The sequence below is a fragment of the Pezoporus flaviventris genome, unplaced genomic scaffold (genome assembly GCF_033815535.1).
Source record: "Pezoporus flaviventris isolate CSIRO_AGI_PZ_B2104156 unplaced genomic scaffold, CSIRO_AGI_Pfla_v1 ptg000057l, whole genome shotgun sequence".
NCBI classification, from domain to species: Eukaryota; Metazoa; Chordata; class Aves; order Psittaciformes; family Psittacidae; genus Pezoporus; species Pezoporus flaviventris.
Genome location: NW_026892605.1, coordinates 2,070,952 through 2,083,121, shown reverse-complemented (window position 1 = coordinate 2,083,121; position 12,170 = coordinate 2,070,952). Strand labels below are relative to the sequence as shown.

General features: G+C 53.4%; 2 protein-coding genes across 2 annotated transcripts; both read right to left on the bottom strand.

Annotated features, from left to right (window-relative positions):
* Positions 1-5,188: 5,188 nt before the first annotated feature.
* Positions 5,189-6,965, bottom strand: MCIDAS (multiciliate differentiation and DNA synthesis associated cell cycle protein). Its single transcript, XM_061469344.1, has 4 exons — positions 6,923-6,965; positions 6,330-6,559; positions 6,099-6,209; positions 5,189-5,659 (listed from the first exon to the last, which is right to left on the bottom strand). Exons 1-4 carry the CDS (start codon positions 6,939-6,941, stop codon positions 5,189-5,191), a joined length of 831 nt encoding a protein of 276 aa, XP_061325328.1. The 5' UTR covers positions 6,942-6,965.
* Positions 6,966-8,789: 1,824 nt separating this feature from the next.
* On the bottom strand, positions 8,790-10,241 carry CCNO (cyclin O). The gene is made up of 3 exons (XM_061469343.1): positions 9,993-10,241; positions 9,724-9,909; positions 8,790-9,593 (listed from the first exon to the last, which is right to left on the bottom strand). The coding sequence occupies exons 1-3, from the start codon at positions 10,239-10,241 to the stop codon at positions 9,108-9,110; spliced, it is 921 nt and encodes a 306-aa protein (XP_061325327.1). The 3' UTR covers positions 8,790-9,107.
* Positions 10,242-12,170: the final 1,929 nt, after the last annotated feature.

Here is a 12,170-nt window from a genome sequence, read left to right as displayed (position 1 = left end):
ACAAGGTATCTGTCATTCTGATTCAATTAAATACATAGTGATTTCTTTTTTTTTAAATTATTATTATAGTATTAAGTCACCTCTCTGGCATCTTTCATTCAGAAAATTATTCCTTTAAAAACTTTATTGTTTTATTATACACAGTAGTATGAACCCAGAGGTCACTGCTAACCAATCTGGAATATAGCACAACAGAAATTTAAAAAGCAAAAAACTGCAAAGGATTCATTATAAATAACTTTATTTTTCAATAGAGATCTGAACATAATCATGGACATAAACGCCTTTATTCTGAAAGAGTTCAGTGGCTTGAATTAACACATTTAATGTGCGGCTCCTGACCAATTCCTAAACCCTTTTCAACAAAAGAAACTTGCTTCCAAACCTACAGTTTGGCTTGCAACATTCTTCCTTCCACACATCCCTTTCCTTACCCATAGCTCCAATATCAGCTAGTTATAGTTCTCCAAGAGGCAGGATGAGTTTGGGACAGAGAGAAGAGACAATACACAATTATGAACAACCTGAGCTGGTCACAGGCTGTCACGCTCCTGTCTCTTATTCTGTCACAGGCATGTGCAGTGGCCTATACCAAAATATGCTACACCTCTGTGCTTCAGCTTCCCAACTGCAACCAGGGTATAGGTATGTAGGTATCATGCCTATCCTTCTGGAATCAAGGAGTCTACGGACTATCTTTTACTATATGCACATGCAGGGTACTCTGTCCCCTGTGTGCTATTGCAGCACAGCTTAGGAAAATGTCAATCCCATTAGTCTAGAGGAGAAAAGTGTCTCCAGCAGGTCTCTGGTTGCACTCCCTCAGCGCTACCATAAATGGGAGCTCACCTGATGTCTGGGACAATTCAGCTGTTGCCACAAATCCCCAAGCAGAAACTATTAATCGTTCACATCACAGTGCTAAAAAAAGAGGGGCTGTAAAAAAAGAATAAGCTGTACACATCACTACAGAAAGGCTTAAAAGAGAGGACATTTCTATAGTTCAAGGACATAGAAGAGATATCAGAATTGTTAGTATTTATTTGCATTAAGTGCCTGCAAAAGTCATCAATCAGAGTTGAGATTTCCTAGCAATTTTGGGAAATCCTGCTAAGTCAATATGCTATTGGTGCCCCTCTGAAAGCCAGAGCAGCCCACCCAAAGGGACTCAGGGGGATCCCTGGTACATGTGCTAAAGCTATTTGAAACTGTAAAGCATCAGCTGAGGTGAGCTTTGCACAGATAGAAATGTGAGATTCAATAGAAGAGTCACTGCCTGAAATCCTGAGACATGTACCGTAGAACAGAGCAGAGCACAAAACGTCCATCTTCTGTGGACGTCTGAATCACAGCCTCCGGCCATTGCAACAACACTTTTCTGGGTGAGAAGGAGAATAATCCTTAAAATTTCCAGCTACCCTGTTTGAACAAGTGGCTTCTAATTGTAACCGTATTACCCACACAAGAAATCCAAAGACTTTACCAAAAGTGATCACAACATGAACACGCAGTGTTTGCTCTTAATGACACATAGAACAACCTTGGAAACTCAGGAAAACGGCCACGCTGACACTCAGACGTGGGTATTGCCTTTAGACCAGGAAACTGGCAACATTGATAAGAAAGGCTTTCACACGTTATTGTTATACCTAAAGCCCTGTGCTATTTCTAAATTCTTCTATGCAGGTCTTTTTTGACCTTCCCATCCTGAAGAGACCTAAAATTACTGACTTAATATGCAACTATTTACTAAAAGGTAGTTCCTCATTCTATTATTTCTTTTAATCAAACTGCACCTTGAGGTCTGGTGTCATTTTTTAATTAACACCTAAGGATTTTATCCAGTGAAAAATCAACATGCCCAGAACAAGGCTTATGTAAAATCAAGGTGCTTATGTTCAAAACATGAACAATAAGCCCTTTGCTTGCTCCCCTCTGCACCCCACCCCAAATTAAGAGGTATTTTCCTGTTTCAACTGCAAGCATCCCGCATGTCCACAGTCCCACACCACCACACATCCACAGCCACCTATCCAATGCCCAGCAGCAGCAGGACAGGGAAAGGCAGAGGAAGGTTACTTATGAGAAGGAACAAGGCTCAGGAAATGTCATTGCATCTGCTTTGTCTTACTTCTATTAGGAGCTTGACCAGCTCCCTTTACCCATCGCAGGGACAACACACCACCAGGGAGAGAAAAACACAGTGAATGTCAATCACAGACCAGCATGCTCTTCATTCCATCACACCTGCACATCCAGGGGCTCCTGCCTGCTGGCACAGATCCTGACCGAGACACCAGCATAAAGCCAAATCAGTTTGGACATGAGATTTCCTAGAGGTGGACTTCTTCAGAGATCACCTTCTGAGGAAACAACCGTGAAGCATGAGCATGCACGAAGGGGCCAAGCTTTGTTCCCTGTGATCCCACCAACTCCTCTGACAGAAGGACAAAGCACTGGGAGTCTTTTAAGTTACTTCTGGTGAAAGCAGCTGCTAGGCTGCTTTAATCTGTGTAAGAGATTTGTCCACTTTTCATTAAGGTCCTGTATGGAGGTGGATAGGTAAAGGTGAATTAAAAATAAAATACACCTTTAGACCTTAAAGGAGATGTTTGTGATGATGATGATGATGGCTTGACTTCGTGAACAAAGATTTGGGAAGGGCTTTACCCACACTTACTTCAAATGCACTGATGACTAAAAAGGCCAATGTGGGATTGGCAAATCCGGCTGCAAAAAGCAGAGGCAGCGCTGATGGAAGCATTCAAGGAGTCACAGGTGATGGCAGTAGATAACCCATGATTCAGACCCATATAAAAGAGTAGACATGCAGGGTTGGGTCTGCGACTTCCAGTGCACCTTATCACCTGCCGCTTTGTCCCTCACCTGTCGCTACAGGGCTTTGCAAGTGTGGGTAAACCCTTCGGGCCTGCACAGTGGATTTTTTAGGTGAGGCACAGCGTGCGCAGAACTGGTCCCACCCTTTACACCTGAGGTTTATCTGCCAGGGCCTAGCGAGCTATGTAACTATGTTTATAGAATAATACTATGAATATACTATGTTACAGATAAAACACTTCTACGTGTTACACGTCTGTGTGTCTGGTGATGCTCTTGTGAGTTTCAGTGAGAAGCATGCCAGTCTGATTAGCCAATTCTCAGCCTTTCCAATTAGTGGGGTTTAAAATAAAAGAAGTTTTAAGAAGGCATCTACTTTCATTTTCTGCTACTGTTAGATCACAACCTAAAATTAATCAAGGATACTTTTAACGCAGAAACGCTGTGAGTAAAAGTAATCAGTGGCAAGCCTATAGCAGGTTAACTGCAAAGGTAAGTGGATAAACATGTTTGTAATTCTGAAAAGGCAAGAACAATACTAGTGACAATCCATGAGGATAGTTATTTTTTTGTTGCATCCTGTAAAAATCTCCAGTTTTAACGTATCACTTTGTTTCTGGGGAAATTTATACACTTATGAGTATTACAAAGCTATACACACTGCATGTGTTGTGTTTAGCTTCATAAAACACATGGAGGAGAACTGTAGATATCTATACAAGGTGCTTTATGTTCTCTGTTTCTTTCCTGCTGAATTCAGTGCCACTGGGCAGATTTTGTCTCCCATCTCTGCTGCTGAAACAGAGCTTTCATAAAGCATTTTGGCCAAGGTGACAATGGTTTTCTTCTGAAATACGCACATCTCCAGAGTCATCCCAGGGCTGAGCCCCTGACATCCCAGACAAGGCTTCAGCAAGAAGCCCCTGCTAGAAAATGACAGTGCTGCAGACACGAAGGACCACAGGTAGGAAGGATCACAAATCCTGCGAGGAGCAGGGAGTTGGATTCCAAGATCCTCATGGGTCCCTTGCAAGTTGAGATACTCTGTGATTATGTGAAGGAGCACCTCTGCAGTCTCTAGGAGCCACATAACTATACACCATGCTGGAAACAAGGACTGTTTTCTTTTCTAATACAGCCTCTGCCTGCCAAAAGCACAACTCTACATGCAAGGCTGCAGCTACCCTAAGAACCCTACCAAGATGATGGCATAGTGCTGTCACCTGAACCATCACACAAGCCTGTTACAGTTGGATTCCCGATAACGTGCATGGAGCTGTTCAGGAATATTGGAAAATCTGGGCATTGGAAAAGAGAAAAACTGATCACAGAGAGAAAACCTCTGTCATGGGTGGAGCACAGTGCCCTCACTCACTTATGTGCCAGAGAAAAATAAACTTCAGGTACCATTTCACGTGTGCTGCCCGTGGTTCAGCTCCCAGATCAGTAGGTGCCAAGTGAAGTGTATCAGTCTTTACTTGAGACAGTATCACTGAATGTTAACAGCAGCATGTTTTATTCTATCATTTTCTACTTGAGCACATCAAGAAAACTTGCTGAGCTCTTTTTTCTCTAACGAAAGCAAATACACATGCCTGGTGCAAAACACCGTGTTTACATTAAATCAATACAAAGAAATGTCAATTCTAAGCAGTGTTTAATTATCATACTGAGTGCAAGTATGCACCTATGGCTGCACACATGAACGACACAAGTGCAAGCTGTAAACACTGTGGATGTGAAATTCCATGAGAAAGATCTAAACTTCTCTGTCTGTTTTCACACCCGCCAGCTGCAGTCACTGTCCTCTGAGTTACATTTTCCTGCTCAACTGAGTGAAATCTCTGGGTAACACCATGCAGAGTTTCATTTAATGTCTACATTCATTAAATTCATTAGTAAAAAGAGAAGCTGTGGCTGCCCCATCCCTGGCAGTGTTCAAGGCCAGGTTGGAAGGGGCTTTGAGCAACTTGGTCTAGTGGAAGGTGTTCCTGCCCATGGCAGGGGGGCTGGAACTGGATGGGCTTTAAGGTCCCTTCCAGCCAAAACTGTTCTATGCTTGTATGAAACTACTGAGGGCAAGCTGTCAACTCTATAACCACAAGAGCTCTGTGTGAAGCCTGGCGACCACTGCAGCGCCCCCAGCTCGCTGCGTTGCCTCCGCCGCGCTTCTCCCTTATCTCCAGCCTCCAGCGACGGGGGAAAATCCGAAATACAGAAATACCCGTTTTCAAGGACAAAAAGAGGAGCCGGGGGATGGAGGAGGATCCCCGCCAGCCTGACGCTGCTTCAGGTCCCGCTCCTCCTCTCCCGGACACGCGTGTGCGTAGTGGCGGGGCTCGGGGGCGTCTCAGCGAGGCACCCAGCGGAAGCGGTACCCGCCGGCGGCCGTGCGGAAGGTGAAGGCGCTGCCCTGCGGGAAGGCCAGGGTGCGGATGCCGCCCGCCTCGCCCAGCGCCGTCCGCAGGCTGCCACCGCCCTGCAGCTCCCCGCCGCCCTCCAGCTCCCCGCAGTCCGGACGCGGTGCGGCGTGGGAGGTGCGCAGACCGCGGAAGGAGCCGTGCAGGCGGGGAGCCGGCCGCGGGCGCTTGGCCGTGGGGCTGCCCCCCGGGCTGCTCCCCGGGCTGCCCCCGAGGGTCCGCAGAGCGGCGCGGCACTTCTCCGACACGGCCCGCAGCATGGCGTCCACCGCAGCAGCCTCCTCCCGCGGCCCCGCCCGTCCGGCACCCACACGGGACGCGGCGACGGGAGGAGGCGGAGGGTGAAGAGGAGGAGGTGGAAGAAGGGCCGCCCCGTCGGTGCACTGTGGAAGCATCAGCGTCTGCCGGGGGAGAGAGCGCGACTTCCGCGGGCTGCACCTCACCGCAGCCCTGCACCGGCCCGCACTGCCCTGTCCCGAGCCGCACTACGCTGTCCACCACTGCTCCTTCCCACGTCTCACTGCCCCGCCCCACACAGCCCCATCACGCACCGCCCCATCCTGCACCACCCCGCTCCGAGCTGTACCACACTGTCCTTCGCTGCCCTGCTCCATCCCGCGCTTCACCCTCACCACACAGGTCCACATTGCCCTGCTTCACACCATCCCACCCCACCACACAGACCCCCACTGCAACACCCCATCCCACAATCCCGCCACCGTGGCCCTGTCCCACCCTTTGCCACTCAGCCTGAACCTGAACCCTGTCCCCACCGCAGCATCCCCAGGGTCCAGCTGTGGGCTGGGCAGCTAGGTCAGATGTTGTGCAGGCAGCACTTACATCGAGGACGGCAGCCAGCTGCCTGGCCTGGCTTGCCAACTCCTTCAGCTGCACGTTGCTCTCCTGCAGCGTCACCAGCTCTTCCTGCCTCTGCGTGAGGGTCTCCTGCAGCTGCGAAGGGCAGGTGAAGACAGGGTGGTTGGGACAGCCGCGCCACCCAGAGGCCAGGGCTCTGCAGCACCTCAGTAGGATGAGAGAAGCAGCCCAGCGCAGGACCGTGAGGGTCCCTACCTGGATGTTAGCCTCAAGGGCATCTCCCAGTGCTTTCTGGTTCTGGTCTGCCAGGTCCCTCCAGCATGGCTCCGGGGAAGGTGGATGTTGCAGGGGCATCTGTGCCGGCGGCATCTGTGGCAGCATGCTGCACTCCAGCTGCGGGGTGCAGCAGTCAAAGGCCACCTCCTCGCCAAGTGAGAAATCAAAGTCGGCGCAGTCCAGCGATGGTGGCATTAAGGTGGATGCGTCTGAAGGGAACAGCCACAGGTGTTAAGACAGGTATTCACATCTTCTTCCCCTTGACCGCAGTACACACATTCTGGTATGTCCCAACAAGATTTTTCTCTGCTGTGGCAGCTGTGCACCTAAATTCAATCTCTTAATTTGGCTTTAAATTTTTTCCCCCATGTGGGAAAGCTCAGTGCCAGCCCAGGTTCCCTTAACGGGGTGTACAGAGGCATGCTGCCTTAGAGTGCCACGGGGTGGGAATCCTGAGTGAGTGGGAACCCAAAACCCAAAATAAAAGCAAACAAAAGAGACAGAACACAGTGTGGCTGTTGATGTGCACATGCAGGTGCGTTTGGCTCAGCTAAGGAAAAATATCTACTTGCCAGATATAAAATCATCCATAGCATCTCTGAACTCCTGGAAATCAAATTCTGGTCCATCCTGGAAGTAGGGACCCTGCAAGGGGTGAAGTTAACATGCCAGTGAGCAGGTCCCAGGGCTCATACCTTACTGCGCTGCCCACTGCTGCCCATAGCACTCAGACACAGGCTGGTGCCTATGCTCAGCACCTTCCCACAGCCCCAGCACCCCTGGGTGTTTGTCTCCTGCCCTTCCACATCTAACGAAGGGGTCAAGACGCTGTCCCCCACTGTGCCCATTTCACAGTGGGGAAGCCTGAGGCTGGGCGGGTTGCCAGCACCCATCACCTTGAAAGGACCACTCCGTGGGTGCCTGTGATGGGGGCTGCCAAGCCTGCCCCAGCTGGGGGTTACCTGCTGCAGGGTCACGGGGCCGGCCGGGGTGGTGGGAAGAATGGGGTCACAGGCTGCCAAATCCTGCCAGTCGATGGTGGTGAGCGCTGGGGGCAGTGAGAGACAGCGGTGAAGGGCCCGCGCATGGATGGACACAGCCAGGGCGGCGCTGCTAAGTGGGAATAGCGGCCAGGGTGCACCTCGACGGGCACGGCCGGAGGATGCAGGGATGGGGAGCACGGTGGGGGCCGGCGAACACTGGCGGGGGGTCGGGGCTGCCATGGCGGACAGACTCACCGAGGGCGGGTGCGGCGGAGGCCGGCGGGGCGCCGCTGCGGCCAGGGAGGGACGGGGGCGCTCGGTGGCTCGGGGCGGCCCCCACCGCACCCCCGACAGGCCGGGCCGACTTCTTGGCGGGGCGGGCGGGCGGGCCCGTGACCCTGTTGGGGCAGATGCTGCCGAACGCCCGGCGGCGGCCGCCCTGCTCCATCCTGCCGCCGCGACACCGGCTCCAGCCCCGGCACCGGCATCGACGGACGCCGTCCTGCCCGCGCCCCGCTCGGCACCGCCCCACGTGCAGGGGCGCGGGGGGCCGGGCCCATGCTGGAGGCTGCCCGCGCCCGGCTGCCCTCCGCCTGGGCGCGGAAACCTCCCGCCCCTTCCCCGGACCGCGCCGGCGGCTCCCGCGCCCGCGGAGCCCGCGCCCGCGCCCGCGGAGCCGGGGCGGGCGGAGGGGGCTGTCCCGGAGATGATGCCTGCGCCGCTGCCGAGGACACTCCGCCCCGGTCCCGGTGTCATCAGTTCCCCCCCGCCCCGGTTTCTGCCTGGGGCTGGGCGGGTGTTCGTAAGGGCATTTCTGAAGCGGCAGGGCCAGGGGCCATCAGCGGCGGAAGAGTAGAGGGAGGACAGGAAAACCCCAAACCGTCCTGCGGCATCAGGACTTTACTGAGCCCCGCACCGGGGATTGTCCCCACCTGGGGAGTCCCGCACCGCTGTTACGCCGAGCCCGGCTGAAATTACGGACGGGGCTGGAGGAGGCTAAACCCGAGGCTCCCGCGATGGGCGCTCAGGTGTTTCCCCCCCCGCAGCATCTCAGGCGGTGCTGCTCCTGCTGCCCGCGGCTCTGGCGACAGCCGCGCGTGTGTCTGCGCGGCTCCAGCGCCACAGCAATGCAATGGAGAAAGTGCAGCTCTATGATTCTAATGCTCCCCGTGCTACAATGCCAGCGTGTTTGGAGCATGCACGTGGACTACAGACTTGCTGCAAAAACAGTCACCAGTTCCTTTGTTATTTGGCGTTTTGGTTTCTTAGACCCCTGCATCTATTTTATCTTTATTTATTTCCTTTCCCCGAGCCATGACACAACCAGCGAGAATCAGTTTGAAATGGTGAATGTCACCACCGGTTACCACTGTTTTCTGGAGCTGGAGCTAACTGCTGGGCAAAGTCGTTTCGCGCCAGTGCGTGTGCTATCCCAGCAAATAAACGAGAATGGGTCACGAGTAGAAAATAGTTTATTCAGCGTATATTCGGTCCTTCCGCAGTTATCTTTATGGACCATCCTCCAAATAGACAACACAATGTTATCCATGTTACTTACACACTGGGGTTTAAGAAACAGCAAAGGGAAAGTGCAACTGACGGATAGTAACATCATGTGCAAAACGTGATCCGCCTCTCAAACGCTAACGATCAGTTTATCAGACTACACCACCTCTACAAAGCACTAACGGCGAGGCAGCACGGAGCCCGCTCAGCCAAAACCGAGGCGGGCAGTGCAGGCGCCGGAGGTGCCAGTGACGGGCGGTGCGGAGAGTCAGCGGCCGCCCCGCAGCCAGGGGCACTTCTGGACCACCTCCGGGGGCAGGAGGAGCGGCAGGGACTGCCCGTTCAGCGACACCAGGAGCTGAAGCTGCCCCATGCAGTCCCGCAGCAGCTCCTCCGAGTAGCCGCTGACCCGCAGGTCCAGGGGCCGGCGGTGGCCCAGCAGCCGGTCCGCCAGCCCCAGGCTGCCGGCGGCCAGCAGCGATGGGGCGTACCCGATGAAGGCGTAGTCCGCCAGGCTGAGCTCAGAGATGCCGCCCGCCAGGATCCGGGCGTCCGCTGCCTCCGCCGCGTCGGCGCCCTGCGCCTGCAGCCGCACCTGGCTGAAGTGCTCCAGGAAGAAGCTAATGGTCGGCGCCGACAGGTCGAAGCCCAGGCGGAGCAGGACGATGCACTCCAGGTTGCGGAGCTGCTGGACGGTGAAGGCGCCGCAGCACAGGGCGAGAAGCTCCTTTAAGCTTGGGGGGTGCACCTCCACCTGCAAGGGGGAGACAGGAGGAAGGAGCGGGGGAAAGGGATATTGAATCCGGCCCAGGGCTGGCACCGGAGCCGCTTAGGGTGGCTGAGGAGTGTCGCAGAGACTCCGGCGGCGGGGCAGCCCCACCTACCTGCTTGGAGGCGATGAGCAGTGCCGTCACCCCCAGGAGCTGGAAGCAGTCTGCTGCCACGGGAGTGGTGGCGAGGAAGCGGTCGAGGGTGTTGACGGTTAGGCAGAGCGCCTCGAAGGAGAGCCCGAAGTGCCGGTGCACAGGGATGAGCCAGCTCACCAGCTTGCAGCGCGCCTCCGCCGTCACCTGCGGCATCGGGAGCGGGTCAGGCGGGGCCAGTATCGCGCTACGCCCGCCCGCCGCCTCTCATCGTCCCCGCTGCCCCCCACCTGCGGCTGCCGGGCAAGCGGCTCCCGCGGCTGGAAGCGGCTCTCCAGCCCCTTGCGGGAGCGGTACCAGCTCTCCCCGTAGTCGCGGAAAGCCTGCAGCTCCTGCGGGCTCTCCGCCACCGCCGCCGCCGCTGTCCCCGTCCCCAGACGCCGCCGCCGCGCCGGGAGCCGCGGGCAGCGGCAGGGGGAGCCGCGGGGTTCCCGCCGTTGCGGGGTGCAGCCGCGCCGCCCGCTCGCCGCCGTCACCATGGCGGGGCGGCCCGTGCCGGCTGGGCTGCGGGGAGCGCCGGCGGCCGCGGCTATTTGAGCCGAGGGGCCGGGACCGCCCGCCCCCGGGCAGCCCCCCTCCCGCCTGCAGCGGGGCGGCCGCTTGGCACCGCCGGGAGCGACGTCTCCAAAACAGAAGAGGACCGAGTTACCAACCCCGGGCTCTTCAACGCTTCCCGCCCTGCGGGACGGCTGAGGAGGAGCCGCCGCGGGGCTGCGACCTGCGGGGAAGGGCTCCGAGCACGGCGGCTCACTGGAAGGGCATGTAGGGCACTGGGCAAAAGTGCCGCAATACCCGCCTCTGGCGGAGCCTAAACCGAACCCGCTGGAGCTGCTGCATCTTCTCTTTTCATAGAATAGCTTGTGTTGGAAGGAACCATAAAAGCTCGTTTCATTCAAACTCCCCTGCCACGGGCACCTTCCGCTAGAACAGGTTGCTCGAAGGCCCATCCGATCTGGTCTTGAACAGTTCCAGTCTGACCTCAACACTGCAGAGTTCAAATGAGATGAGCTTTATGGTTCCTTTCGACACAAACCAGTCTATGGTTTGGTTATATGAGCCACGGATCAAGTCCGCTATAGATGAGGAAAGACTTACAGAAGGAAACAGAAAATCCCTCCCAGATAGTAACAAGGAAGATGTTAGTGGGAAAAGGAGAGGTTCAAGCAGTCTATTCAACGGTAAGAGAGGAGGGGATGGAAATTCTGCAGAGGACAGCAGGAGCAGTAAATCATCTGCATGGAGAGGGGGCAGAGAGCAGCAGGACATGCTGTCTTTAAAAAGCATACAACCTGCAGACCGCTGTTGCGACTGCGGTAAGAAAGATCAACTGATACTGGTCTTGTGTCTGACAAATGCCTTGAGAAAAATAACAGAGGTGTTAAGAGATTTATTAAATAAAAAAGTTAATCTACCCAACAGAGCACAGGCACAGGAGTTGTTCACACACTGCAGAAGCAGAAAGACAGTCTTTTTCATTTGTGTTTAAGATAACCACACTGCACACCAGCGTGACCCATTTCACCTGGTTTGCAGAAAACTTGATCACTCAGGAGCATGCACTTTCCTAGTTATTATATATATCCCCTTAACAGTAACAGAAAGAAGCAATTTCTTTAAAAGATTACAAAGCAGGGCATGCCAGAGGAAGACACAGAACGTGTCTGAATTTAAACCTTACCATACATAAATAGAATGTAACCTTTCTATGCATCACAGTTAAACAAGGGAAAACTCAAGGAAAATTAACACTTTCACTATGGTTTAGCCATTTAAAACCAACTTAAACGCAGAAGTCAAATCCAGAAGAAACAGGTGCTTGTCAGTTGGTGAATTACTCAAATTTATTTCTAATTCATGTTTCCAAAGGACACAAATAAAAGACCTCAACTAGAACAAAATCCAGAAAATTGTGCAGGGTCTCCAAGGAATGCAGTTTGCAGGTTTTAATTCCTATGCCTCTGACACGAAAGAAGGATGTATCTGGGCATACAGATTGCAAAACCAAGGGCTTAACTTCAGTAATAAACTGTTTCAATGCTTCCTTGCATACATGTTGTATACTTTGGAATTAGAAAACAGCACTTCCTAGCTCTTCTAGGAAACTAGGAGAGCCACTAATTTATCACAATTAATAAAAAGATAACATAACCAATTTTTCAGAGTTCATAGGAAAATACGATTAGGAGAACTTGCCTCTTCCAGAATTGAGTGCAGGGTACTATGCCCAAACTGGTTTACTTTCAGCTTATGTTTCTCTCTCAGCCCAGCAGTACCAGTTCTACTGTCTTACTTCAACTGGATAGCTCATGTATTTTGCATTTTCATGTATTTTCCTCAGTGCCCTTTTTTCACATAATTAACATCCACTTTACAAAATCTGTATTTGTCAGATTACAAAAAACTATCTT

Coding starts and splice junctions, on each gene's coding strand:
- MCIDAS (XM_061469344.1), bottom strand. Junction 6,210..6,329: donor CCCTTGAGGCTAACATCCAG/GTAGGGACCCTC, acceptor TGCCCTTCGCAG/CTGCAGGAGACCCTCACGCA. Junction 5,660..6,098: donor AGCTGGCTGCCGTCCTCGAT/GTAAGTGCTGCC, acceptor CTCCCCCGGCAG/ACGCTGATGCTTCCACAGTG.
- CCNO (XM_061469343.1), bottom strand. CDS start 10,241: ATGGTGACGGCGGCGAGCGGGCGGCGCGGCTGCACCCCGCAACGGCGG. Junction 9,910..9,992: donor CGCTTGCCCGGCAGCCGCAG/GTGGGGGGCAGC, acceptor CCGATGCCGCAG/GTGACGGCGGAGGCGCGCTG. Junction 9,594..9,723: donor TGCTCATCGCCTCCAAGCAG/GTAGGTGGGGCT, acceptor TCCCCCTTGCAG/GTGGAGGTGCACCCCCCAAG.